Source organism: Rhipicephalus microplus, chromosome 6, assembly GCF_043290135.1.
Source record: "Rhipicephalus microplus isolate Deutch F79 chromosome 6, USDA_Rmic, whole genome shotgun sequence".
NCBI lineage: Eukaryota > Metazoa > Arthropoda > Arachnida > Ixodida > Ixodidae > Rhipicephalus > Rhipicephalus microplus.
Window position 1 is genome coordinate 28,960,029 of NC_134705.1, and position 27,169 is coordinate 28,987,197.

Genomic DNA, 27,169 nt, shown 5'->3' on the forward strand with positions numbered 1-27,169 from the left:
ATTTCTTAATTTTACCAGAAAGCGAATGGTCACATCAGGATGTGTTGAAAAGGTTACATGCTGCCCGCATGTCACGACTCTGTTGCAGTGAAGATCTTGTTTTCCCCAAGCATGCATTTCAGTTGATCACGTTCTGTGGCAGCAGCAAAGCCTACCATTGCCTTGTGCTTGTGGCAAATTAGGACCAGATATTGCTGGAAAACATAACCCTTGGAGCTGTAAACTAGCCAGCACAGCAAACGACCAGCCCTGATTACTTTGAATAATCCCATGTTCCTTGCATCCCACTTTTTGCATGTTGAATTAATTTGAAAACACACTTAATTTAAAGATTTATCAGAATCCCAGTGACTTCAAGTTAACAAGGTTTTACTGTATAACCATAATCGGAACTCCATTCTACTGAGTTATGATCGATATTGTCGCAACGTAAAAATAACAGGAAACAGGACCACGGTGAGACAGGAGACTCAACATGGGCGATGTAATCAGCATTCGTTTCGGCACGTTTGCACTGATGTGGCAGCATAGCATATAGCGTAGTTGGAACTTCACGACCATGAAGAAGACGGAATGGCGTCATTCGTGTTGTTTCTTGATGTGGCGTGTTATATGCGAATGTGACATAAGGCAAGATCTCATCCCAGTTTTCATGCTCCACACAGTGTTATGGAAGGGGCACCTCCATTTTATCCCTATTCTGTTCCGGGGAATAAGGATTTGCCACAATTCCATTTCTTTTATTTCCTCGGAATGAAAAAAATTGGCCCATTTCCATCCCAAGAGTGGCGGGGCCGTTCAATTCCATTCCTTCCATTCCTCAATATAGTAAATGCACCTTGATAGTTTCATTGAATTAACAATGAACGACCTCATAAATATAGTGTCATGAGATGCATTGAGAACTGCAAAAGCACGTCGAGGGTAGGTACCTTGGTGGCATATCTCGTGCAGTAAAACCACCATACTAATTCCCATAAGAACAGTTCTCCCGCTACATTTAGTATTTGCATGGTCAGCATGTTTGAACAAATGCTTTAATTGTTTCAAATTATTAAATTTGCTTATGCTAAACTGATGACATAACGTACTTTCATGTTGACAAAAGTAGTGTTCAAGAAGACTAGGCAGTTTTGCCTTGCGTCTGGAGCGGTCGCTAATATGAAGAAAAATAAAATTTGGTTCATGGGGAACAAAACGCTCTAGATCTGCTGGTATTATATGGAACAGTGCACCATCGCTCGGGCACCTTGTGCCTTTGCAACCAATACAGAACATGGAGCCGCACTGCTCGTCAGCACTGACGCTTGCCAAGCACGCCTCACAAGGATGAATGGGGTGAAGAGACTTTGTGCTAGCCGGAGGGCAGGTACGCAATGTCTTCCTTGTCGCAAAGATTATTTATGTGTGTCAGGTCACATGTTATTACATGTGTTATTACGGTTATTACGTATGTCAGGTGAATTGCAGTGAAGAAAAGCATTGCACCAGCTTTAATACATGTCACAACTTAGAGAAGCGTTTCTTTGAACATGCGTCCAATTCGGCTGACAGGGACAGAAGCTAGCACAAAGACGTGAAGGATGTGAAGACAGCGGATGGCTGGGAACTGTAGCGGGGGTGCAGCCGAGGGTAAAAAAATATCCCAAGGCATAAAAGAAAAGGAAGGGGGTGGGGGGGGGGGGGGGAGCATGCAGCTGCCCAACAGTCATCAGGTTCTATAAATGTTGCTGCAGCTGTAGTTCCGCTCAACCGCGGTTCAATGCCGGGGTCTACCACAGCTCCGCTAACGTGCTTCTGTCACGAAAGTGACGTTGAAAAATATATGCTAAGAGATTGCAAAGAAAAAATCAGAAGGCACACATCTATCATGCGGAATCGGACCAGCAACTTCTCCATTCTCAGCGCGTGGCGCTAACCACTATGCCACTAAGTGTATGTTTTCTGAAGTGCTAACGGCAAGCCATTTATATACACCATACACTGTTTGGCAGTCCTCAGAGCTTCCAAACTTTAGCGCGTTTTCATTATCAGTGGAAAGATGGTGGTCTCTTCTGCACACATGCTCATCAGACTCGTAATTCGGGATAAGACGAAAGTTTCTTCGCAAACTGCCATGGCCGCGTTTACGAAAGGAGCACGCTTCTGACACACGAAGCAGGAAAAATTGTCATAGATGTAATCCGCGCCCGTTCTGTGTATGCTAATCTTGTGCGTGCTTCCTGCTTGAGATGTGGGTTGCAAGTTTCAAGCTGCTTGCCATTCCAAATGTGATTTTGCAATTTGTTGCTGTTGCTGAAACAATGGACAATAAATGCTCAACCACCTCTGTGAAGACACATTTCACTTTTGTGTTATACCGATTCCTATATAGGAGGATCAGCCACGTGTATTTTTGCATAGGGCCTGTGCACATCCTATCTGTACCGAATGAAATGCAGCAAATTGTGATGCACCATTTTCATGATGAAAGTGCATCACAAAGGAAGGTCATTTTGCACGCTAAATATAGCTGCGTTTTGCTTTTTTTTGTGTGCTTGAGGCTTGTGATCGTGGTAGCATAAATGGAGACCTTGAGCTGCACGTCTTTCCGAAAAAGTTATTGTGGGCGAAAAAAAGAAAATATCCGAACCTCAAAGAAAAGCTTCAGACCTTCATAAACAACTTGGTGTATATTGGCTTTGTCTAGTGATAGCAAAGCCAGTAAAACAGGCTCTCGGAAGGTGAACAGTAAGAAGAATAAATTTTCTATTCTTTGTAGAAATATTGCGCTTGTCTCTCCTCTTTATCTTTTTCTAATATCCTAAATAGGGGCACGCCATCGTTTCATTATTAAAATGTGGTGGCAATTTAATCATGAGCATATTTATTATGAACTCGCAAACGTGAGTACTCGTTAGATTAGTCTACCTACTCTACTCGAAAGCATAGTTCTTATCAAGATGAGTCAAATAAAAGCTTTTCCGTGTTCTTTTTCTCCGCATTGCAAATATACTTCCTTCAGTGTTTTCAAGCAACATATTTGGGCGTACCTGACATGTTAGCATTTGGTTTTTGGGGCACTTCTGATAATACAAACTCCTGATAATACAAACAATTGATCATGGTTTCTTTGAGGTCATTCTAAAGAGAGTCTGCTATACTAAAAAAAAATCACCATATCAGAACACTTTTCAAACTGGTCCCCTAATAAAAGCAACATGCAAGGAAGAAGTAATACTACATTTACTCACGTAATAAACCAACCTTTTTTTTTTTTCAGAAAAGGTGAAGCTAATTTGGGGCAGGGTCCATGAAATGGAAGAAAAAGAAGTCTATGTAGTTGGAAGAGCGAAAATTTGGCATGACGGTATTAAGAAACTCGCTGTCCAACTACTGCTGACCTTAAATTTAGTGGCAAAACTACGGAGCCTCTAAATTCATTCGACAACTTTGCTCTTCACAAAGGGGAACTGTTCTTGTTTTGGCCCACATAACTTGTGATGAACTTTTTTTTTTTTTTTGCAGCCCGAAGTTCTTCCTGTTTTCTCCAGTAACGAACACACACGAATCGAGGTTGAAGTGTAATCCAGCCATTCGGTTCCCATGCTTGAGCGCATGTTAAACCAGCTTTAAGTTTAAGACCGGCCGTATAGATAATGTACTAACTAGCCCATCATGCCCTGCACAGCAAGTGTTCACCACGAGTAATTTGACAGAAAAACGCAGCGTGGGATGGCGTCGCACACACAATGGGAGGGCCAAAGTGGGGGGTGGGTTCATCATGCAAATGGGTTTATTACATGAGTAAAGAATGTATTTGACATGAAAATTTCACATAATACAGAAGCTACACATGCTCCAATATGCACGCATTGTCATTGCAAACATGGTTGCTGGTCAAAGACACTGAAACTGACACTCAGATAAAATTTGAGCAAAGTCATTCGTTTACGAAATTACGTCTTGTTTTCCAAATTACGCATCTGGCTTTCCACTGACACCAAAGGCACAAATTGTCCTCCCCCTTGCATTGGTGAGAAGAGTCCTGCAGCCCCTCGAAAATGCTGCTGGTATTTCTCTGGCCAGAAAGTTTCATAACTGCTCTCCTTTGTTGTTATTTGGTCGTGGTGGCTTTACTGTATTTTCTGGGAGATTTATGGGTGTGCCTGTACTATTGGAAGGATTGCTCAAAAGTAAGACGCCCCGGGAAAACTAGTAAATTAGCATGAATGCTGTTCTTCAATGTGTAAGAAACTGTCCATCATGGGGCCGCTGTGAAAGTATATTTTAATTGTGTGCATTATAAGTGTTGGCTTTTCTTGAAAAAACCATTAAAAGAAAAAGAAGAGAGGTTTGGGCAATAAAAAAGACAGAGGACTTACATCGTTGTCCGAGGTTCCGCAAAGGCCGCAGGACTTGCACTCGATGCACTGCCAGCGATACTTTTTCACCGACACAGTCATGTTGGGTGTGAACTGGAGGCACGACGGGTGTGCTGCATACAACAAAATGGCACACCTCTCAAAGCAGTTCTTCAAGAAAGCACAAGGTCAGCAAGCATGCATGTAACATAAGTGGAGGCCAAATAGTAGAACCCCATGTACTGTGCAGTGCTAGTGCATGTTAACACCAGATCGTCGAAATTTTTGTAGACTTTTACTATGGAGTCTCATGGAGTCTCTCATAACAATATCCTGGCTTTGGGATGTAAAACCTCAAATATTGTTATAACCTAACTAGAAAGACCTATGAGAGATGACTTCAGTATTCACCTTGTCAGCTTTCATAATGAGGTGACTCACATATAGCACAGAGCACAGCTCCTGACCTATTTTAATTGGTATCTGAAGGGTCAACTCATGCGCTAGAAGTTGGTTTGACGTGTTATCTGAACAGATATGTCATCTGAAGTGAAAGGTGCAGCACTGTGCTCAAGTATTGTATTTACTTGAATCTAGGCTGATGTTATTTTTTTATATAAAAATTATATGCCACAGAGTAGGTGCTTGCTCAGATTCAGGTACCATTGTTTGACTGCAGCTGCTACATATGTGAAGACTCGGCTGCACCAGCAGCATCACAGCTCACCATTGCATCGATCTTAGGCTGCCATGTGCAAGCAGTTCTGTACACACGCTTGAGGCTCATTTTTGCACCAATCTGAGGTAGCTGCACAATAATATGGTCGCTAAGGCTCAGTAGAGAAGCAGGCTACGGCTACACACGCAAACTGTGTAGTTCCTAAATCTTTCTCCCAAATCGCTCCCAAAAGATTGTTCGCAAATCTTGTACTCCATGTTCGTGCAGCGAGAATCATCGAGCTAGCAAACTGTCATATTTGCAAAAGTGGATCATGTGGCATAATTACGGCGCTGGCGATCGCAATGCAGTATGATGCTCACTGCTCTCTTCCCCTCGCATGGTTTTGGCACAGAGGTGGCAACTTTCTGGAAGTGACCATTTAGTGCAGTTGTGTTGGTAGAGTTTTGTGTTACTCTTTAAACCCATGCTCAAAGATACTTGTATCTTCCAGTACAGTATTGAAGATGCATGCGTCTTAGATACTAGCCATGGTGATAGGATAAGCAAGTGGCCAAACACGCCGCTTCTCTAACGCAACCCGCGTGGCACAAAATTTCTCGAGTTGCCCCCGTTTCTCTGCAAGGTGGCAGCAGGGGGTACACTGTGCTGGTTTCTACATCCCACCACACTTGAATGTATGTAGCCAGAATGCGTTGCAAGCATTTAAACTAAATTTTTTGCGTCTGACTTTGAGAAGGAGCTTTGCAGTGTAGTGCTGCCAAAGAGGTCTTCAGTAATACTTCTTAAGGTCGACAATTCAGCCTTCTTACGAGGCCGCCACTGTAACGTGGCGCTTCCAGTTACTTGCATGAGTGCATCTTATATATGTTCGTGCCCTGAAGAGTGGGGCTCAGCATTCATCTGACAGCATGTACAGGTCGGTCTCCGAGTGTCCAAGCCTCTGTGGCACAAACCATGCGACAGAAGTGGGGTGACGTCCAGTGACAGAGAGCGAAGAAAGAATGCCCTGTTGCCCTAAGCCTCACCATGACGGAACGGCAGCACGATAGCCTTTGAAACCGATGAGTCGCTTAAACTGTCCGAAGACCACCTTCAGCCATCAGCACCGTTCAACTTCGCGAACTAGGCAACAAGGTTGACATAGCTCAGCCGTTACGAAGACTTCATGGTGGTTTCGGAACTGACAAATGCGTTGAAAGATGTGCACGTACGCTCGCTGCTGGCCTGGAGGCACATCCCTACTCACCCTATCGCTCGCCTCTAACAAGTTGTTACCGCCCACTTCACTGAGCACTTCCTGCACCCTGCCAACGAGCTCTGCGAGTCGTCACGATTGTTCAGCTGCCAGGCAAAAGGGTCGACACATACTACTCAGGATTATGGAGGATAGTCAAGGGCTGCAATTACCTGTCAGCTGCTGTCGAGGAAAGGCTGATCGCGACTACTCGTTGTCCGCCTTCGCAACTCTCAGCATTCAAATCAGCTGTGCTCAAATGCGAAGCTGACGCTCATTAAGACATGGACACAGGCCCGTCTGTCGCTGACGCTGACAAATACAAGAACCTGTCCCAAAACTGCACCATGTACTCACATGAGCTCAACCTCGATGCTCCGTAGCTAAGCCTATGTCGCAGCCACCAGCCAAGCGCTCTCACAAGCCGTCCAGATACGTACTATGCGGACACGCACCTCACCGACATTTGGACTACCCTGCTCCACGCTCCGCCTGCAACTTCAGCGAAAAGAAACGAGACTTCGTGGAATTTCGCAACTTGCGGAAGCCCCAGCAGAACAAGACCAGCTCCGTTCACCTGTACGCCGTCGGCACGCACGCCACGACAAAGTATAACACTCCAGCATTTCACGCAAATCAGGGTGTAGGACTACATAATGCCTGGCAACTGTTGAGAAGAAACGTGTACATATGATCTCAGTGAACCGAAATGTATAATTTCCGAAATCCTTGTGCGTGTGGCAGTATTATTTTGTTTGTTTGACGAATTCGTTACGTGACTGCTTATGAAAGTCATGTAATGTCTCCTGCTGAAGAAAGCACAGTTCCGTCAAATCATTTAGATCATTTGCAGATGCAGGCGTAACTTTTACGGTAAAGCGCAATGTACTTAGTGAATCGAAAATGGCCCATTTTGATTTCTGATACTATGGCACAGACATGTTCTAATACCGGAGTCTATGCCTGGTTTTAATTGTGTTAGTACAACTTAGCAGCATATTTTGTTAGCATCCACTCTGTGGTGTTCGCGATAAAAACAACGAACGTCGTCTCCTGCATCACCATGTTCACAATAAATCTTCTGCTCAGACTAGAGTCTCCCTATCGTAAGCTAAATTTTGGAAGCTTCTTACAGCTTTGGAAGCTTTCACTAGTTGTGAAATCTTGCACCTTGTATGTTGAGAAATTTGCGTCACAAAATTGAGGAGTAATCACCAATGTATAGCTAAAGAGCGTGTACACGGCAGGCACAGAAAAAGGCGAAAAGCGCGGGCGGAGCAGGAAAGTCGGTGTCGTGACGTCACATCGCCGCGACGCCAGTTTTCGTTCTCTGGGCTAATACGTAATCCAGTCTCTCACCGTGCCCCTTTCAGTACAGCCAGTGCTCGAAACCTCAAAAGTAGAAGAATTTCTTGATGAACTCAAGGCTATGAAAGTAACATTGCACGTCGAGCTCTTCGAGGAATTGGGCACAATCGAGGGTCAGTACATTATTCAGCTGAAACTCTATGTGCCCTTCTCGCTGAGCGTCCCTCACAGTATCCTCATCATGCTGCTCGAGGTGGTCCGCCGCGAAGCTGAACCAATTGGATTGACAAGCCAACTCTGTGGTGCTTCAGTCTCAAAGTCATCAGGAACAACTATAGTTCTTACTGGCTTTATGTCAACTTGATGCAAATAAGCAAGATTGTCTTCCATGAACAGCATATTGTGCCAATGGTTGAGCAGGACCTTGGCCTCCTCGGTGACACAACAGTTTTTTCAAGGCTGGATGCTACTGCAAGTTTCCACCAGGTGAAGCTTTCTGCCTATACCCAAGAGCTGACAACATTCATCACTCCATATGGCCGATATTGCTTTTGTCAACTCCCCTTTGGCATCAGCTCAAAATCTGAATCATTTATCAGAATCATTTTTATTTCAACATCGGACTCGGAAAGAATACAGATGTTGAGGGCTGAGAGCTAAAAGCCACAAAACAGCTTGATGAGGCCCATGGTCCCTTGAACTTGGCGCTAACAGAAAACAACAAAAACCCAGAGCAGCGAGAATATACCACACATGGTCCTTCGCCTAGAAGTCAGTTTTGCATACATAAATATACATGTTACCTAAGACACGCACCGCAACCTACGGTGCAATGTTGCTCAAAAATGTGTTGTCATAATACGAATAGAAATAACGGCAAACATGCACACAAATACACAAACGCAGTGCCGATAACAATACCCTACCCTCCAAAACAAAATGCTTGCAAGTTTTTTTTTTTTGTTTTTCCCTAGAAGACAGGCTAATTTGTACTCATCAAATAGTATGACAATAAATAGCTTAACATCTGTTTGCCATAGTTATTCGCGTGCGTGGAAGTTCCCATTTTTCAGTGAGACAAGTAATGCGTAGCTTTTTATTTTCTGTTAGGCAAGAAAGGTTGCGTAAAAAGTTGTTCTTTTTGGCGACACCAGTGTGATAATGCTTAAACAGTGTCTTTTCATATAGTGATGAAAGCGGAATTAAGTTAAGCTCAATAAAAAATGGTTCAGTGTGACTGTTGTATGGCATGCTCATGACGGCACGAATTGCTTTCTTCTGAATTACGTGGAGATTCTTAATATTAGTGAGCGTTGTCGTACCCCAGACCAAGTAGCAGTAGTTAATATGCAATACAAATAGGCTGTAATAAATAACAAGCTTAATATCTTTAGGCAAGTAGTATTTGCATTTGTTCAGAATACTGCTCACCCGGGAAATCTTACCAGTGATTAGTTCAGTGTGCTTATTCCAAGACGTGTTTTTCTAAAAAAAAAAAAAAAACAACAACAACAACAAGACTCTTTACAGAAGGCACAATTTCTATGGGTGAATTTTGATAGTACAAGCCTATCTGAGCTTCTATTTTATGGTTTTTAGGTCTAAACAAGACAGCGTTTGATTTAACAGCATTTCTTTTATTTTAGGACCTTCTCCCCCCCCCCCCCCCCCCCGAGTCTTTTTAGAGACAGATGGCAAGAATCCTGGGGGGCCAAGTAGTTTTCAACATCACAGATGACATGCTGGTTTGGACGCACCTGCCAGGAGCATGGCCCCAGATTAAGCCAGGTGCTATCTTGCCAAGCAAAATAAGGACAAGTGTCGTTTTGAGGTATCTGAAGTCTCCTTCCTTGGAGTTGACATTTCAGCTCAGGGTATCAGGCCAGATCCAAGCAAGGTTGAAGCAGTCAAAACCATAGAAGCTCCAACAGATGTCACCAGTGTTAGACGGCGGCTCGGAATGATGAATCATTTTGCCAGATTACTGCCACACATCTCGGACAAAGTACCATCACGATGAATGGTACTTTGCATGGCAAAGTACCAACCATCGAATGCCCCAACAGTGTCTGCAGACTCAACCCATGGGAGAGCATTGCCCAGTCGCATCTGCTTCAAAGTTTATGACCCAAACCGAGTAGCGCTATAGAACGCTCCATCAGGCGAGGATGACCGGACTGGCAACCAATGTTTTTTCCTTTCTTTTTTTTTTTTTGCTTTCCTTCTTTCTGAAACGTGCCAATGGGGCGAAGTGTACAGGTTGAAGCCTCGATGAGTGGTGTTTTCGAATAATTTTGCCATGTTTTAACCCAAATTACAGTTTTCTTTTTTTTTTTTTATTGCGATGTCAGCCAGCGAAAGGTCAACGGCAAACCACTGTGCCATTTTTGGTGGAAAAAAAATTAAACTGTTATCTAAATAAATAGTTTAAAGTTTATTATTTCTTTTGTTTTACAGAAGGAGGAGTAAGAGCTAATGGCCTTGTGACCCGACAAAGGCTCTTACTCCTTTGTGCATTCGGCATGCATACACATGGTTTTAAAGCATGTACAAGAATGAAGCATCGGCATGTATATAACTTTAAATGCAAACAAAGCAATACAGTTTCACATCATACAAGTACCTTCCAAGAACAAAAAACGTATACGAAAACTTCATGAAACGATACGAAAGCTTCTTACATATTATTTGAAATGGATTGCAAAGAAGTTTATGTCACTCCTCACAATGTTCAATATCAGGGGGATTCGATATTGTAGGTCCTGATGTCCGTAGTTTGTTCACATGAGCGGTTGCATTGTTGTTTGGTGGCTTAATTGATACTGTGGAGATGAAATTGGTATACTATCAACATGAAGTTTCCACTTACTTATGAGCAATAGTTATCTATAATATTAAATTTGATTTGCTTTCATCAATGAATAGTTACCAAAAAGATTGTATGGGTAAGCCTTGCCGCCTACCATGACAGTTTTCGAAACTTCTTATTACCTTTTCTTGTAGTTTTATTAATTTGTCGTAATTTTTTGCAGTTGTTATTCTCCAGACTAATGCATAATAACTAAGTTTTGAGTAAAAAAGGACCTAGTACTTTGCTTTCTTTAGTGGTAGAGCTGTAAGACTACTAATTTTATATATAGAGCCTCTTTGCTAAAGTCACTGCTGAGCTTATTTACATGATTGTCCCAAGTGAGATTTTCTTGAAACCATACACCCACAAACATTTGCATCACTACTCTTTCTATCTGCCTTCCTTTGAATAAAACAGTGCTACAGTATAGACAGCTTATAACATAAGTCGCGAATATTCGCACTATAAGTGGTACCACACTATAACCAAAACAAACTTTTTCAAAGGCTGCACTTGCGCAAAACGTGTTGAGCATGCAGCTTCACGTGTCCGAGAATCAGAACATGCGAACTGTGCTTGCTAAAATTTAAATTTCTGAATGTTAAAAGAATTAACGGTCTAAAAAGATGTGTTGCCAATGAAATTAACGTGAAAGGGAGGTGGGTGTCTAACAAATGAAAGCACCATCGTGGAAATTCGCCGACTACCAGACCGCCTCGATTATGCGCATCACACAAAAACTATGTCGAATCGCACCCAGAATTTGACGTGTCGAAAGACACAAACCATCCAATTTCACAGGCGCACGCCCAATTTAAGACATCGCAATCGAATCGTGAACCACTATTTGGATGCTGTACGTGCCGCCCTCGTTTTCATTAACGTTATGTATCCCTTCCCGTCAAGTGCAAAGAGTTTTGTTGATTCGGTGCCAAACAGCAACGATTCACGCGACCGCTAACGATCGAAGTGCAACCAACACCGATTAGGCCTAGTTTGCCGTTTGGTATGTTGTCGCGGAAAGTTTGTCCAAAACAATGATTTGGCGTCAAAAAGATCGCACTAGCAGTGAACCAAAAACAGCGTGCGTAATACGAAGTTCACGTTTGCAGCCGGAAGATCAACAATGACGGCAACTCGCCAAGCTTAGGTACGACAGCGCACTGGCAGCGAAAGTGCAAGCTCGCATAGAACCGTAAAAGGTTTAGAATTTACGGACGAGGAAGCAAACGCGATATTTGTAGCAAGCGCGATAACGACGTCTTTCCCGACAGGAAACTGTTCAAGGGCATGCAGTTGATAAGGTCGGGATCGCACGTGCCATGTTGAGCGACGTGCGGCTGAAGCCACGCTAGCAACGTAGAACGCTGCAGCCGCGTCGGCGCCAATGCAAAGGCTAATCATCGGTCACCAAGGCAACCGTCCTCCTTCCTTACTCGGCGAGACCGGGTAGTGTCCCGCGGTCTTTTTTCATTTTCTTTTTCTTCCCTCCGCCCTTCGTTCATTCACGTCGTGTCGCCTCCTCTTCCCTAACGACTTCGTCGTTCGCTCTCCAGCGGCGCACCCAGTGCGCCTTCTTTCAGAAGCGCACTCGCTACGGCATTTGTCACAAACAAGTTCCGGCAACCGCATCACAAAAGGCCTTTCATCTTGGGCGACTGCACAATAAGCGGTATGCGTATAGATGGGGTTCTAAGGGAGAATAACTAGGAGTAGAAAAAGACCGCATTGTAAGCAGTTATGCACTATAAGCAGTTACGTTATAAGTGGTCTACACTGTATTAAAAAGCATTGGATTATCTATTAGCGTAAATATTATATATTTAGTTTTCGTAACATTTCATTGAATTTGTTTAAGTTCAGCCAGTCAGACAATAGATCTAAATATTCATTCATTTCTTTTTCAATAAGTTTTAGGGATGGTTTGAAAAAAAAAAAAGATTAGTGTCTTCCGCAGACATGACGATGCTTCATGTAGGTGAAATGCTTGGGAGGTCCCCCATTACTGTATAGGTAAAAAATACGGAGCTAAGTAAAGATCGCTGCGGTATGTTTGTTTTTATTTTAAGATGTGTACAGGTCACCTGATGGGGAGAAACGAACTGAAAACGATCCATTAAATAGCTTCGCATGACCACGTATTCCATAGTTATGAAGTTTCGAGAACAGCACCTCACGATACACTCTGTCACATACTTTACCCAGGTCCAAGAATAAACCAACCATGTATAAACGATTTTCAACAATTTGTAATATTTCGTGTTCTACTTGGAGAAGTGCATCTTCACATGACTTATTTTTCTGAAATCCGCACTGCGATGTGCTAATTATAGCACACTTATTTAGAAATCTTTCCAGTTAGATTATAACAGCCTTATATATGGCACGCATCACCAACAGTGTTTGCAGTTGCTTCATCGTACATCATTTGTGTTACGTGACAAGTTCTAGATCGGCACAGAATACTCTGTGTTCGACTTGGCCAAATAACAATTGGATATGGTTAGATTCATGACCGAACATAAGCGGCCAAGTACGGCCCTCACCGTTAAAATGCAAAAAACATCTCCGTACCACTCAGGTAGCCACCTTTGTTGTTCTCATTTCGTTTTATTATTACTGTACAGTAGACTCTTTTTAAACAAATCCCGAAGAATCAGAAAAATGTGTTTCCTTTAAGAGGAGCTTCGTTTATTGAGAAATAAACAGGGGTATAATACTCAAGTACAAAACCAAACATAATAGTCGCAGTTGCTCCATTTGAGCAGCAATTTCGTTTATAGTTTTGTTAGGAGTCTACTGTATATTAATATGATGGGTTTGGTTAAAACAATTGGCCTTTTTGCTCGACTCAACATGGTGATCAGTGTAGTTGATGTGGCTGTATTAACACGAACGGGAAACCCCTCACTTCACAGCGGAGTAACCGGCATGACACATTTAATTTGTACTGCGGGGCCAGCCTCATGAAACACCAACATCCACTGAATTTTAAATGAAATTGCGTGGCGGAGTCCTTGCCGTGAGTGTACAACTTCAGTAAGACAGCAGGATGGATCGTTCACGATGTACGATATAAAAGCCGAACAGTGAAAAAAAATTAGTTCTGTCACTTCGTCTTTGGATGCGTCTCTTCGTCTCTTCCAGAGGTCACACTTCGCTATTTCGAAGTATGACCTCAGGAAGACAATATCTTTAGTGGTCAAGAACTGTGTCTGACAAGTCGCACGATAATATATACAACATAGTTGATTCTCTTCTAAGAACAAAACAAAATTAAACCACGTTGTTGCAGTAGTCTATTGCTTTTATAATTGCCAATTTCACTGCTGATCTTTGCGATTGACAGCAAAGATTTCGCAAAAGCCGTACAAATGGTAGGCAAAGTTACTTTTAAAAAAATAACCACAAAAATGGCTTTTATGCTGATCATAGGCGCAAATCTGGGTGCACTTGGTGTCTCATCGGCAGAAGGAACCAACTGTTTTCACTATACCACCACCCCAATCCAATCAAACGACTCTAATAAAAGAAAAAGCGTGCTGGCATGTGAACATCAGCTCTGCTTTTTGAGTGCCAGCACATCCCGGTAAACAGTTTTAATTTTGTCAGCACCCGGGGAACAATAAACAATCAACTAATAAGGTGCGATTAACAGTTGAGCAAAAGATAGACAACAGTTTGTGAGCAATAAACAGATGCCGTCATCAACAAGAAACCGCAAGTGCGTGCTAATACACGATCGCATGTACTGAAGGTATTCCGGTGCAACAGAATAAACAAATCACGAGTGCAAAAACAGACAAACATTATTCCAGAAAAACATTCATTGTATCATCAATGGGTGCCAGCACTTTCTTGCCCTGGTAGGACGGGTCGAAATATTTTGACATTTTCCAACAGAAAGAGTGCCAAAAACATACAACACTGTCAAGGATTACAAGAGAAATGGCATATGAAGAAAAAGAAGAAAAGAGCGCAGAACAGGCGCAGGAAAACAAAGTTGAAGACAAGAAAAAAGAGCAGTGTGCGCATGCACGCGAGATTAGAAGACGGGCTCGTGCACAGGAGAACATTAGCAAAGACAACGGTAGATAATCGAAGCAGCCTCATTTCTGCCTGAGAAATGCAACTGCGAAAGATGCCCGAGTTTATACCTCGGCGAACTGCCATCTTCATGCTATGATCGTCCAGCTGGCGGGTGGTGCAGCGAGCGGCCGGGACAGGTCGGCGTCACGCCACTGTCCTCGAGCCAGCCCAGGCTTGCGAACACCCGTCTACCACGTCAACGGTGCACGAGCCAAAGGGGCCTGGGACGTGCCTGGAGTACCTGCTGGCACAAGTCCAACACCGGAGAACGACTTCCGTGTTCCTGACTTCGTTTGTGGAGGGCCGTCTTACACCAGCGGGGACGCCAGTACGAGCGGCCGGGCCAGTACCAACGGACATGGTCAGCGACTATTAGATGCAGGCGCTATTCGGCACTCATCATAGGTAGCCAACATTGGACATCGAGTTGAACCAGTAGTTCACGAGTGGACGAGAGGAAATGAGAGACGCACGTGAGACTTCGTCGTGAAAGCACTTTGTAAGCATTTTGTTTTGGGGAACTAGATGTTTATGGTTAGCTTCATTCTTCTGTGCGTATTTATGTCTGTGTGTGTGCAATGAAGGCCGTGTCTTTGCATCACACTGTGTCCACTTCATGCATTCATACCGATTGCGAACTGAGCTGAGCCCACTGACACATATAAAAACTTTAACGAAGAAAGAATTTGATGCGTGAAGCGAAACACGGACACAAGATGGCACATATGGGAGCCACACAGCGCTGATGTAGCACTGTGTGGTCTCCATATATGCCTTCACATAAAATTCTTTCAAATGCGTTGCTAACAAGCTCACATTGCAACTCTGTTCAACAAAGACATCAAGCTACAAAGCCACCAAATCGGTTTGCTCCTCAACTATTGCTCCGCACACCATGTTGACGGCCTTTGCCTCTCTAACAGAGAGCTCGTATAGTTCCCTCCCAATTGCACAACCTGAATACAGCCGCTCACTAAAGGAGTAATCCGCAGCTTCAAGAGTTGTTATTGCCATCATGTGATAGAAAACGTTCTTCTGGACATCCATTTTGAACGGCAAATGGATATGAATATTTATCTAGCTATCGAGATGATTGGCCTACTGTGACAAGTAGTTGAAGCTTATATGGTCCTTAATTAGGTTGCTTCGCCAAGGCCCAAATAAAGGTCATTAAGAGGCTGGAATTTGTGACGGCGAGCGAGAGCCAGCAAATCTCAAGGATGTAACTGAACAGTGGGATATGCTATATTGCCACCCACACGTAGTGGGTCGACTGGAAGAGCGGCTTTCAATCTGGAGGAAAAAGGAAGATTGCGTGCTTTCTTCTCCGCTCGAAAGCCAGCCACGACTGACGCATCGTCCCAGAGCTAGGTGCTCGGTGGTTTAATAAACCCCCCAGTACTTGTGATTTATCGTGACAAACAGGTGGAAGTGCTCCGTAGTGTCACGGATGCTGCAGACCCCCCGGGAAGCCGTAATACGAGTCCAGTGCCAGTCAACACTCCCGTGCATCGGACCAGCCGCCGAATCAGGGGATTGCCTCCGGAAGTCAACGATACTGCTTTCCCCACGTCGACAAACATGATCAGCGCTTCGGTGCAATCCTCGCCAACCAGCACTGGAAGCACGACGTCGAACCGCTATACGTTGGAAAGGCCACGGGCACCGGCGACGTTCCATGGTACAGAGCGCGAGGACGTTGAGGACTGGTTTGCGGACTTCAAGCCCGTAGCCACCTTGTATCAGTGGGACGATGCGGCAAAGCTGGGTCGGGTCTATTTCTATCTCGAAGACGGGGCATGTACGTGGTATCAAAATCGAGAGGAGCAGCTGACGACGTGGCCCGAATTCTCGCGTAGATCGTAGACTTCTGCAGACCTATGCCAGCGCTGATGGCCAAGAACGAGCTGAGCGAGCTATTCTGGCCTGCGTCCAGTCGCCAAATGAAACTGTGACTACGTACGTTGAAAACATAACGCGCCTATTCCAACGGGTCGATTCAAGAATGACGGAGGGCAAGGAGTTGTGTCACTTGATGCGCGGTGTCAAGGACCAGCTTTTTTGCCGGCCTTGTGCTATTCCAGCCTTGTCCTCCAATGACGGTCGCGGAGTTCTTGTCCGAAGCCGTGACAATAGAAAAAATGCTGCAGTAGCGATCCAACCACTACGACAGGCGAGTCAGTGACATGTCCACTACTGATATTTTCACCGCCGCTGGAAGCAGCAATGACTGTCTACGTGAACTCATTCGTAGTATAGTACGTGAGGAGTTGCAAAAGGCCGGTGTAACACCTCATCCTACGGTTAACTCTATTGCAACTGTGATCGAGGATGAGCTGCACCAGGCCTTCCGGGACACCTTGCCTCTTGATACAGCTGCACCAGCTCCTGCTGAATACCGCCGTGGGACAACCTACGCGGAAGCCTTGAAACGTCCTGCTGCATCGCCGCCATTGTTCGTTCAGCCTGTCCCTGCTGTTTTACTCGAGTCAGCACAGCACATACCATACTACGAAGGCACGTACATGCCACGGTCCCTGCCCATTGACCGTGGTGCTTCTGTCGCCCATCGTTCGGTACAACCTGTCCAGTACATAGACGATTGGCTCACGTATCCTCAGAAGTCTGATGTTTGGCGCACACCCGAACACCGGCCTCTATGTTTTCACTGCGGAGAAGCGGACACTTGCACCGCAAGAACCCATATCGCCGTCTTGGGCTTCGCGGCTTCTCTGCGTACTCGCCGCCACCCCGTTACGGCCAGAGACCACGCGACATCGAAAACTACCTCTCCCAGCAGCATGCACCACCGTCTGCCGGGCGGCAGTCGCACTCGCCATCACCGAGACGATTTTCATCAACGCTCCAGCGGTATTCTACCACACGATCTCCCAGCCCCTGCCAGGAAAACTAGCCAAAGCGACCTCTGCGGGCGAGGTCGCTGAACGTCGAAGTGCTGAAGACCTCCTATTGACGCAGAATCATACAGAAACTGGTCCGACATCACCTGCTGCTGCAAAGGATAGCCGGCTTTTACTCGACATAGCAGTGACAATTGATGGTTGTGCAGTTAATGTGTTAGTGGGCACCAGCGCAGACTATTCCATACTGAGCGGGAAAACTGACAACGCAGCTGAAGAAAGTAATCACGCTGTGGCATAACTCGCAGAACCAGACAGCTGGTGGCTATGTCGTTACTCCAATGGGCACCTGTACAACTTGAGTACAGATTCAAGGGTATACATTCGTAGCAAGCTGCCTTATTTTACGTGAATGCTCCCGTGACGTCATTTTGGGAGTTCACTTTCTACTCGGAAATGGAGCTATCATTGGTCTGCAAGAGCCCCACGTCAAGTTCTCAGCCCAGCGAGCAATCAACGTGCAGGATGACGGAAGGCGTCTCGACGTACTTTGTATTTCTGAACAGAGCGTGACGCTTCCTCCACGAGCAAGTGTTCTAGTCGACATAACATGCTGTCGTTTGAGTGATGGCGTCGTGGTGGCCGAGACAAATTTAGAACACCTCCTGCAGCAAGGCATCTGTGTAGCTAGAAGTGTAATACACCTTCGTGATGGCCTATCTGAATTGCTTGTTACCAACTTTAGCAACGAGCATCGACACCTTTTCCGTGGCACTTCGATAGCGTTTGCCCACGAAGTAGCAAACGTCACCAACTGTCTCATGTCAGAACCAGTGAATACCGCAGACACGTCAATGAGTAATATTGATATCAATCCTGATCTGTCCACCGATGACCAGACTGCCCTACGAGCGCTCTTGTTCGAGTTCAGGTCTTGCTTTGCAAGTTGCTCAAAAATCCGCCAGACGTCCATCCCTCAACACAGGATCATCACATATGAGGATGCACACCCGATACACCAGCACCCCTACCGTGTGTCGGCTAAACAACAGAATAGAACGTACACAAGTCCACGAGGTGCTTGAAGATGGCGTCATCGAACCATCCAACAGCCCATGGTCATTTCCAGTCGTGCTTGTCAAAAAGAAGGACGGGTCGCTACGCTTCTGCGCTGACTACCGAACGCTTGACAACGTGACCAAAAAGGATGTGCACCCACTGCTGCGTATCGATGATTCGCTGGATAGATTTCGTCGTGCCCATTATTTCACTTCTCTCGATCTCAAAAGCAGGTACTGGCAAATCGAGGTAGATCAGCGAGACCGCGAGAAAACAGCCTTTGTGACTCAAGAGGGCCTATACCAATTTAGAGTACTCCCTTTTGGCTTGTGTTCGGCGCCGGCAACTTTTCAGCGAATGATCGACACTGTCCTCACAGGGCTCAAGTGGCCGACTTGTCTTATCTACCTTGATGATGTGGTGGTCGCCTCTGCCACGTTCGAGCAGCACCTTCACCGCCTGCCCAGCATGCTAGAGGCTATCCGATTGGTGGACCTCACACTAAAGCCACAGAAGTGTCACTTTGGCTATGAAGAACTCAAACTTTTTGGAGATGTAGTTAGCGCCGAAGCAGTCTGGACTGATCCATACAAGCTTGCTGCTGTTGCCGAATTCCCAGCTCCTATCGATAAGAAAGCCATCCGGCGCTTTCTTGGTTTGTGCGCCTACTATCGCCGGTTCATTCACGGCTTTTCACAGATAGCAGAACCTCTGAATTTTCTCACGAGGGACGACACGCCGTTAGTCTGGGAAAACGAGCAACAAGCAGCTTTTGATGAACTGCGACAGCGCATGGAATCAGCGCCCGTTCTCGCTCATTTCGACGATGATGCTGTCAGGGAAGTCCATGCCGACGCTAGTAACATTGGGCTCGGTACAGTGCTCGTTCAGCATCAAGAGGACATCGAAAGAGTGATAGCCTATGCCAGCCGCTCCATATCGCGTACTGAGGCTAATTATTCCACTACAGAAAAAGAGTGCCTCGCAGTCATGTGGGCAATCACAAAGTTTTGCGCGTACCTTCATGGTCGTCTCTTCAAGATAGTGACAGACTACCACGCCCTCTGTCGATTGGCAAGCCTCCACGACCCTTCAGGACGGCTAGCATGATGGAGCTTGGGGCTGCAGGAGTTTGACGTCACCATCGTCCATAAGTCCGGCTGTAAGCATGAAGACGCTGACACACTGTCACGCGCACCCCTTTATGTCGTCAGTGAGGAAGCAGAGGAAGACGAAGGCTTCCTGGGCGCCATTAGCTCATCAGACTTGAGCAAATGGCAGCGAGGTGACGCAGAAATTCGTCCAATCATCGATCATTTAGAGGGCCAGGCCGCAATCATACCACGCCATGTATCCCGCTCGTTGACGTTGTCGTGCCTTCGAGACAGTGTGCTGTCCAAGAAGAAAGCTGGTTCGAACAACTGTGCTGACCTCCTGGTGGTTCCTCGAGACATGCGAGACGACGTCCTTTTCGCTTGCCATGACGAACCCACATCTGGTCATCTGGGCTACTGACGGACACTTGCCAGAGTGAGCGAGAGGTACTATTGGCCAGGACTTTCGGCAAGCATCAAGAAGTCTGTCAAGAGCTGTCGGGAATGTCAGCGCTGAAAGCAACCGTCTGTTAAACCAGCTGGTTTGCTTCAGCCCATTGAAGCACCTTGCATGCCGTTCGACTAAGTCGGCATGGTCATTCTTCGGCAATTTCCCCTGTCTGGGGACAGCAACAAATGGGTGATCGTCGCGACCTACTACTTGACACGCTACGCTGAGATTCAGGCGATTCCACGAGCCACGGCTTCTGAGATTGCACAATTTTACATGCGCCACATTGTGTTACGACATGGTGCTCCTTCCAGTATAATAACAGACAGAGGGACGACATCCACGGCAAAGCTTATGGATGAAGTTTTCAAACTGAGCAACACCAGACACCGAAAGACAACTACGTACCTCCCACAAACTAACGGACTTACCGAGCGACTGAATAAGACCCTCGTAGACATGACCTCAATGTACATCGACATACAGCAAAAAACATGGGACCGGATCTTACCCTGTGTGACCTTCACGTACAATACCACCGTGCAAGAGACCACGCGATTCACGTCATTTCGGCTTCTCTATGGCCGCGAAGTGCAGACCATGCTGGACTCTATGCTACCGTGTCAAGACGAAGACAAGTTGGCAACTGACGCCGAAGAATTCACAGAGCGTGCTGAGGAAGCCCGGCAGCTCGCGCGCGCGACTGCACATCGGCCAGCAACAGCTAGTATACGCACGATGCTATAACACACGCCACAGAGAAGTGTTTACAACCCCGAAGATCAAGTTTGAATGTGGAGGCCCGTCTGCCACCGTGGCCTTAGTGAAAAGTTACTGAGCAGGTACTTTGGCCCATATGAAGTGTTACGCCGCATCAGTGACGTGAACTACAAAGTGGTTCCGGACTCAACACCGCAGGTACGGAGCAGGCCACGACCGAGGCCAGACGTGTTCATGTGTTGCGCATGAAACCATTTATTGTGCGTTGTTCACAACTTTTTCTTTACCGCACACTGTTTTTTATGTTATTTATTTTTGTGAGCTTGCTTCTTCGCTCATTGACTTTCCTATATTGGCATGCTCTTTAATTTCTACTTTTACTTTATCCGAATTTCCAATTTCTTTTTTTTTTTTTCACGAGCCTATGTTGTAACATCTGGGGGGGGGGGGGGGGCTATGTACTTTCCTTTCCTTCTTTTGGGACATCTTTTTTCTTTTTGAAATGGGGGATAATGCCACCCACACGTAGTGGGTCGACTGGAAGAGCGGCTCTCAATCTGGAGGAAAATAGAAGATCGCGTGCTTTCTTCTCCACTCGAGAGCCAGCCACGACTGACGCATCGTCCTAGAGCTAGCTGCTCGGTGGTTTAGTAAACCCCCCAGTACTTGTGATTCATCATGACAATATACTGTTATGGGGAGAAAAGCTGTCACAGTGTATGTTTGCAAGGTATGTATAAACACCTAACGCCAGACATACAAGGCAGAGCCAAGTCCACGTGGATATCAGCGAGCGTCGTCTTCCTTTTTGCTGTCTTCCTTTTCATCTCCGACAGCACTTCATAACATCACCCCCAGCGGAAAAGGTGCTTGACCCGGTGGGAGTGGAACCGCTTTAGTCGCGTAACGTGAACGATGTCAGATGATCGCACTGTGGTGGTCCCTAGAGGTGTGACTTTTTACGTGACGTCGGTGACTTGGCACAAGACTCGATATGGACCAGAGTACGGAGAAGTCAACTTCTTGCAAAGACCAACTCGCCCTGACAGTATTAAAAAAGAAGGACTATGTCACCGGGATTTAGGTCAACATCCCAGTGGTTAGCATCGTAGATTCGTCAGTGCTTTTCTTGCGAAATGTTAAGCCAAAAGCGGGCAATATTGCGTGCCACCTCAGCTCTAGCGACGGTATCACAAGCGTGTTCTGACATATCAAGAACGGGCGGAAGGAGCGTGTTGAAAGGCAGCATAGCTTCGCGTCCGTATAAGAGAAAAAATGGAGAGAAACCTGCTGAGTCATGCCGAAACGTCATCATCATCATCATCATCATCATCAGCCTGACTACGTCCACTGCAGGACAAAGGCCTCTCCCATGTTCCGCCAGTTAACCCGGTCCTGTGCTTGCTGCTGCCAATTTATACCCGCAAACTTCTTAATCTCATGTGCCCACCTAACCTTCTGTCTCCCCCTAACCCGCTTCCCTTCTCTGGGAATCCAGTCAGTTACCCTTAATGACCAGCGGTTATCCTGTCTACGCGCTACATGCCCTGCCCATGTCCACTTCTTCTTCTTGATTTCAGCTATGATATCCTTAACCCCCGTTTGTTCCCTAATCCACTCTGCTCTCTTCTTGTCTCTTAAGGTTACACCTACCATTTTTCTTTCCATTGCTCGCTGCGTCGTCCTCAATTTAAGCTGAACCCTCTTTGTAAGTCTCCAGGTTTCTGCTCCGTAGCTAAGTACCGGCAAGATACAGCTGTTATATACCTTCCTCTTGAGGGATAGTGGCAATCTACCTGTCATAACTTGAGAGTGCTTGCCGAATGTGCTCCACCCCATTCTTATTCTTCTAGTTACTTCAATCTCGTGGTTCGGCTCTGCGGTTATTACATGCCCTAAGTAGACATAGTCTTTTACAACTTCAAGTGCACTATTACCTATCTCGAAGCGCTGCTCCTTGCCGAGGTTGTTGTACATTACTTTCGTTTTCTGCAGATTAATTTTAAGACCCACCTTTCTGCTCTCCTTGTCTAACTCCGTAATCACGAGTTGCAATTCGTCCCCCGAGTTACTCAGCAATGCCATGTCATCGGCGAAGCGCAGGTTACTAAGGTATTCTCCATTGACTCTTATCCCTAACTGTTCCCATTCTAGGCTTCTGAAAATCTCCTGTAAGCACGCGGTAAATAGCATTGGGGAAATTGTGTCCCCCTGCCTTACACCCTTCTTGATTGGTATTCTGTTGCTTTCTTTATGAAGCACTATGATAGCAGTTGATCCCCTGTAGATTTCTTCCAGAATGTTTATATATACTTCATCTACACCCTGATTCCGCAGTGTTTGCATGACGGCTGATATTTCTACTGAATCAAACGCCTTCTCGTAATCTATGAAGGCTATGTATAGTGGTTGGTTATACTCTGAGCATTTCTCTATTACCTGATTGATAGTATGGATGTGGTCAATTGTTGAGTAGCCTGTTCGAAATCCTGCTTGTTCCTTTGGTTGATTGAATTCTAATGTTTTCTTTACTCTGTTAGCAATTACCTTTGTAAATAGCTTGTATACTACAGAGAGCAAGCTGATCGGCCTGTAATTCTTCAAGTCCTTATCATCTCCTTTCTTATGTATTAAGATGATGTTAGCGTTCTTCCAAGACTCTGGTACTCTTCCCATCAGGAGACACCTCGTAAACAGGGTGGCTAGTTTTTCTAACACAATCTGTCCTCCATCTTTCAGCATATCTGATGTTACCTGATCCTCACCAGCAGCTTTGCCCCTTTGCATGCTCTCCAAAGCTTTTCTGACTTCTTCTATCATTACTGGTGGGGTGTAATCTGGGTTACTGCTAGTTCTTATAGTATTAAGGTCGTGGTTGTCTCGGCTACTGTACAGATCTCCGTAAAACTCCTCCGCTATTTTAACTATCCTATCCATATTGGTAGTTATTTTGCCTTCTTTGTCCCTTAGTGCATACATCCGACTTTTGCCTATCCCAAGTTTCCTCCGTAATGCTTTGACACTTCCTCTGTTTTTAAGAGCGTGTTCAATTCTCTCCATGTTATACCTTCTTACATCGCATACCTTACGTCTATTAATCAACTTCGAAAGCTCTGCCAGTTCTATTTTGTCTGTTGTACTTGACACTTTCATGATTTGACGCTTCTTAATTAGGTTCTTCGTTGCCGAAACGTACTTGTACGCAAATGTTACGAACCTCAAAGCTTCAACCCAGTCACAGTGATCTGGCAAAACATACACGGCTAGCATGTCCATAAGCTTTCTGTTGAACCGCTCCGTTAGGTCATTGGTCTGCGGGTGATATGCAGTAGTGAACTTGTGTTTTGAAGCGCAAGAGTTCAAGATGTCTTGAACTATCTTTGATAGAAACTATCGACCCCGGTCTGTAATGAGCTGTCAAGGAGAGAGAGAGAGAACAACATTATTGGTTCGATCCTGCAAAACAGGGGAGATGATAGGGATGTAGACTTTTGCCTACCCGCTTGTCCTACGGAGGAGGGGCCGTACTACAAGCCCAGAGGTGAGCACTGGCCGCCTTGCGCTCTAAGGGGAATGTGGCACGTGCTGGATCTTGTTTCTGTGGGTAATCTTGCCTTCGTTGCGATGATCCGTATCTTCGTCCTAGACGTTGCGTCCACCCTTATCTGTTGCCCTGCGAGCGAGACGTTTCGGGTTTCTGCCGGTCTAGGAGCTTGAGGACGTGCTGGATGATGGCTTGTTGAGTCTCGAGGTCTGTGCTAGTAATCTTATTGCCAATCTTGTCTGGCATTTCGATGTCTTGGGTGTTGGGTGCGGGAGGCGAGCATTCCCAGAGTATATGGCTCTGGGTGGCCCGTGCCTTCTTACACCGTTGGCACATGTCCGTGTGATATATTTTCGGACAGACGTGTTTCGCCCATACCGGAGTCCAAATTGCTCTTGCTTGTGATTGTCGGAAGGTGGTCGCTTCCTTGCGTGTTAAGTCCCGATAAGGTGGTGGATACTTGTTACGGCTTGGATACTTGTTACGGCTTGCATGTAACACTGCAGGACTTCTCTGTACTTGGTGATGGCAAATTTTTCGCTGATCGCGTTCTCATCCTTGGCTTCTGTCGGGTCTGCTTCGCGTATATCAGGGAGCGATGATGGGAGCCCGCGCCTTGTTAGCGCGTGCACCTTCCTGTCAGCTTCCTCGTTGCAGTTTGGACCAACCAACTCGTCCAGCTTGCCAGCGTGTGCCGGGAGCCACTTGATGGTGACGTTGGTTGCAAGTCTTCCATTCTGTGCTGTTGAAGTTAGTGCTCTTGCCGTGGTGGTGTATACACTGTTTAGCGAAATGTTGGTGACCATAGTTTTTGAATCGCTTATAATCGTGCGACAGTCTCTTGCGTGCATTGCCAGTGCAATGACATACTCTTCCGCCTGCGCTGGTGTTCTGCACCAAATGCTTCCTGCGGAGACTTGTTTCCCGGTACTTGCTCTGAGGACCGCCGCCGTATAGGCGTTCTTCACATTGTGGTATTTGGACACGTCCACGCAGTAGGTGTGTGGATTGTTGCGATGGCTCTTTGTTAGTGCCACCGCTCTTGCCTTTCTTCATTTTTGGTCATTCTGCGGGTGCTTGTGTCTTGGTGCAGGTGGTATCCGGATCTTGCGCATCTTGTCTAGGGGTAAGGCAGCCGCTTTCCTCGGAGAGGTATGTGGTATTTCCATGCCTATCCTGTTCAGGATGGCTCTCCCCGTTCTGGGATTTGAGCTAGGCGATGGTACTGCGCTGTTTGTGGGGCCTCCATGATCTCTTCGAGCATATTGTGTACGCCCAAAGCGAGCATGTGCTCCATGCTTGTGTGATAGTATAGCCCTATGACGCTCTTGTATGCCTTGCGGATGGCAGCGTCAATTGTCTTCTTGTCGTCCGCCCGCAAGTTGTGATAAGACGCCACGTACGCAACGTGGCTAATCGCAAAGGAATGTGTTAACCGCAGCAGGCTGTATTTTTTATGCCTTGTTGTCTTGTGGCAACCTTCTTGATGAGCCGGACGGCTCGTACTATGTTCGTTTGTAATTCATTCACTAGGGTATTTTCGTTGCTGCTCTTCTCCCTGAGCCGAAAGCCCAGAACTTTAAGTGCTTTAACTTAGGCGATTTCTCCTCCATCGCCCGTCCTGATTGTGATGTTTACGGGTTGCTCCTTGAAGCGCTTGCCTCGTGGGGAGATTAACGCCAATTCCAATTTTGCCGGTGAGCATTTCGGTCCCGTGTGTTGTAGGTAATCTTCCACTGCTGACACCGCTTCTTGCAACACCGCCTCGAGTTGTTCGTCGCTGCCTTGCGTGTATTTGACGTTCTGTATGGTGTTGAGCTTGTTGTCAACCCCGATCATTACAAGGATGAATAGCAGCGGGGATATCACTGATCCTTGTGGCGTGCCTGTGCTCCCGAGTTGTTTGGGTGGGAGCTGCAGGTCTCCTGCTATCACTTGTACTGTCCGATCCATCAGAAAGTCTTCGATGTAGTTGAAGGATCTTGTTACCATGGTAAGATGGGACTCTTGTTTGAGGATGGCCGAGTAGTGCACGTTATCGAACGCGCCTTGCAGGTCCAGCCCCAGCACTGCCGCGTTGTCCTTGGTCTTGCAGTCCATTACTTCGTGCTTGAGCAGAAGCATTGTGTCCTGTGTGCAGAGTTTGGCCCTGAAACCGAGCATGGTGTTCAAGTATATGTTGTTTTCTTCCAAATATTGCTGCCACCTATTCAGCAAGACATGTTATAGTAGCTTCCCGACACATGACGTGAGGGATATCGGCCTCAAGTTTTCGATACCCGATGGTTTGTTTGGCTTTGGGATTAGGACCGCTTTGGCAGTCTTCCACTGCTGCGGTAGTTTTCTGTCTCTCCAGCACCGGTTGAAATATTTAGTAAGGGCGGATATTGTCGTATCATTTAGATTTCGTAGTGCTTTGTTAGTGATCTGGTCTATCCCGGGCGCAGACTTGCAGTTGATCGATTGGAGCACTGCACACACTTCCCATTCTTCAATATCCTTGTCCAGGGGTGCGTTGCCCGTGTCGGTGTATATCGGCAACAGATCCGTCAGCGTCTCCGAGACATATTTGGTGTTGAGGCGTTTTTTTACCTTTTCTTCTCCCATTTCCGTGACTGCCTTGTGTAGAGTTCTGTTGAGGATGTATTGTTGCGTTCCCTTGGTGTGTTGTTCATCCAACAGGTGCCGTAATAATTTCCACGTCTTGCCCTTGTGCAGCTGGCCGTCTGCTTCCTGGCACACGGCGTGCCACTGCTGCCGGCAGACCACCGTGCTGTGTTTTTCGATTTCCACGTTGAGCCGTGCGATTCTTTTCCTCAGTTTCCTGTTATAGCGCTGTTGTTTCCAGCCCTTTTGAGTGAGTTTCGGGCCTCCATAGATGGGCTAGGCGGCTATCGAGTTGCATGCCTTCTGCCTCAGCATTAACTATTTAC

General features: G+C 46.1%; 1 protein-coding gene across 2 annotated transcripts in view; it reads right to left on the reverse strand.

The window, feature by feature from the left end:
• The window catches only part of d4 (double PHD fingers d4), a 138,467-nt gene that overhangs the window by 29,122 nt on the left and 82,176 nt on the right, over positions 1–27,169 (reverse strand). For both annotated transcript variants that reach the window (XM_075865876.1, XM_075865875.1), the window contains exon 7: positions 4,365–4,477. In XM_075865876.1, coding sequence (XP_075721991.1) covers positions 4,365–4,477 — 113 coding nt within the window. The remainder of the gene's footprint in view (positions 1–4,364; positions 4,478–27,169) is intronic.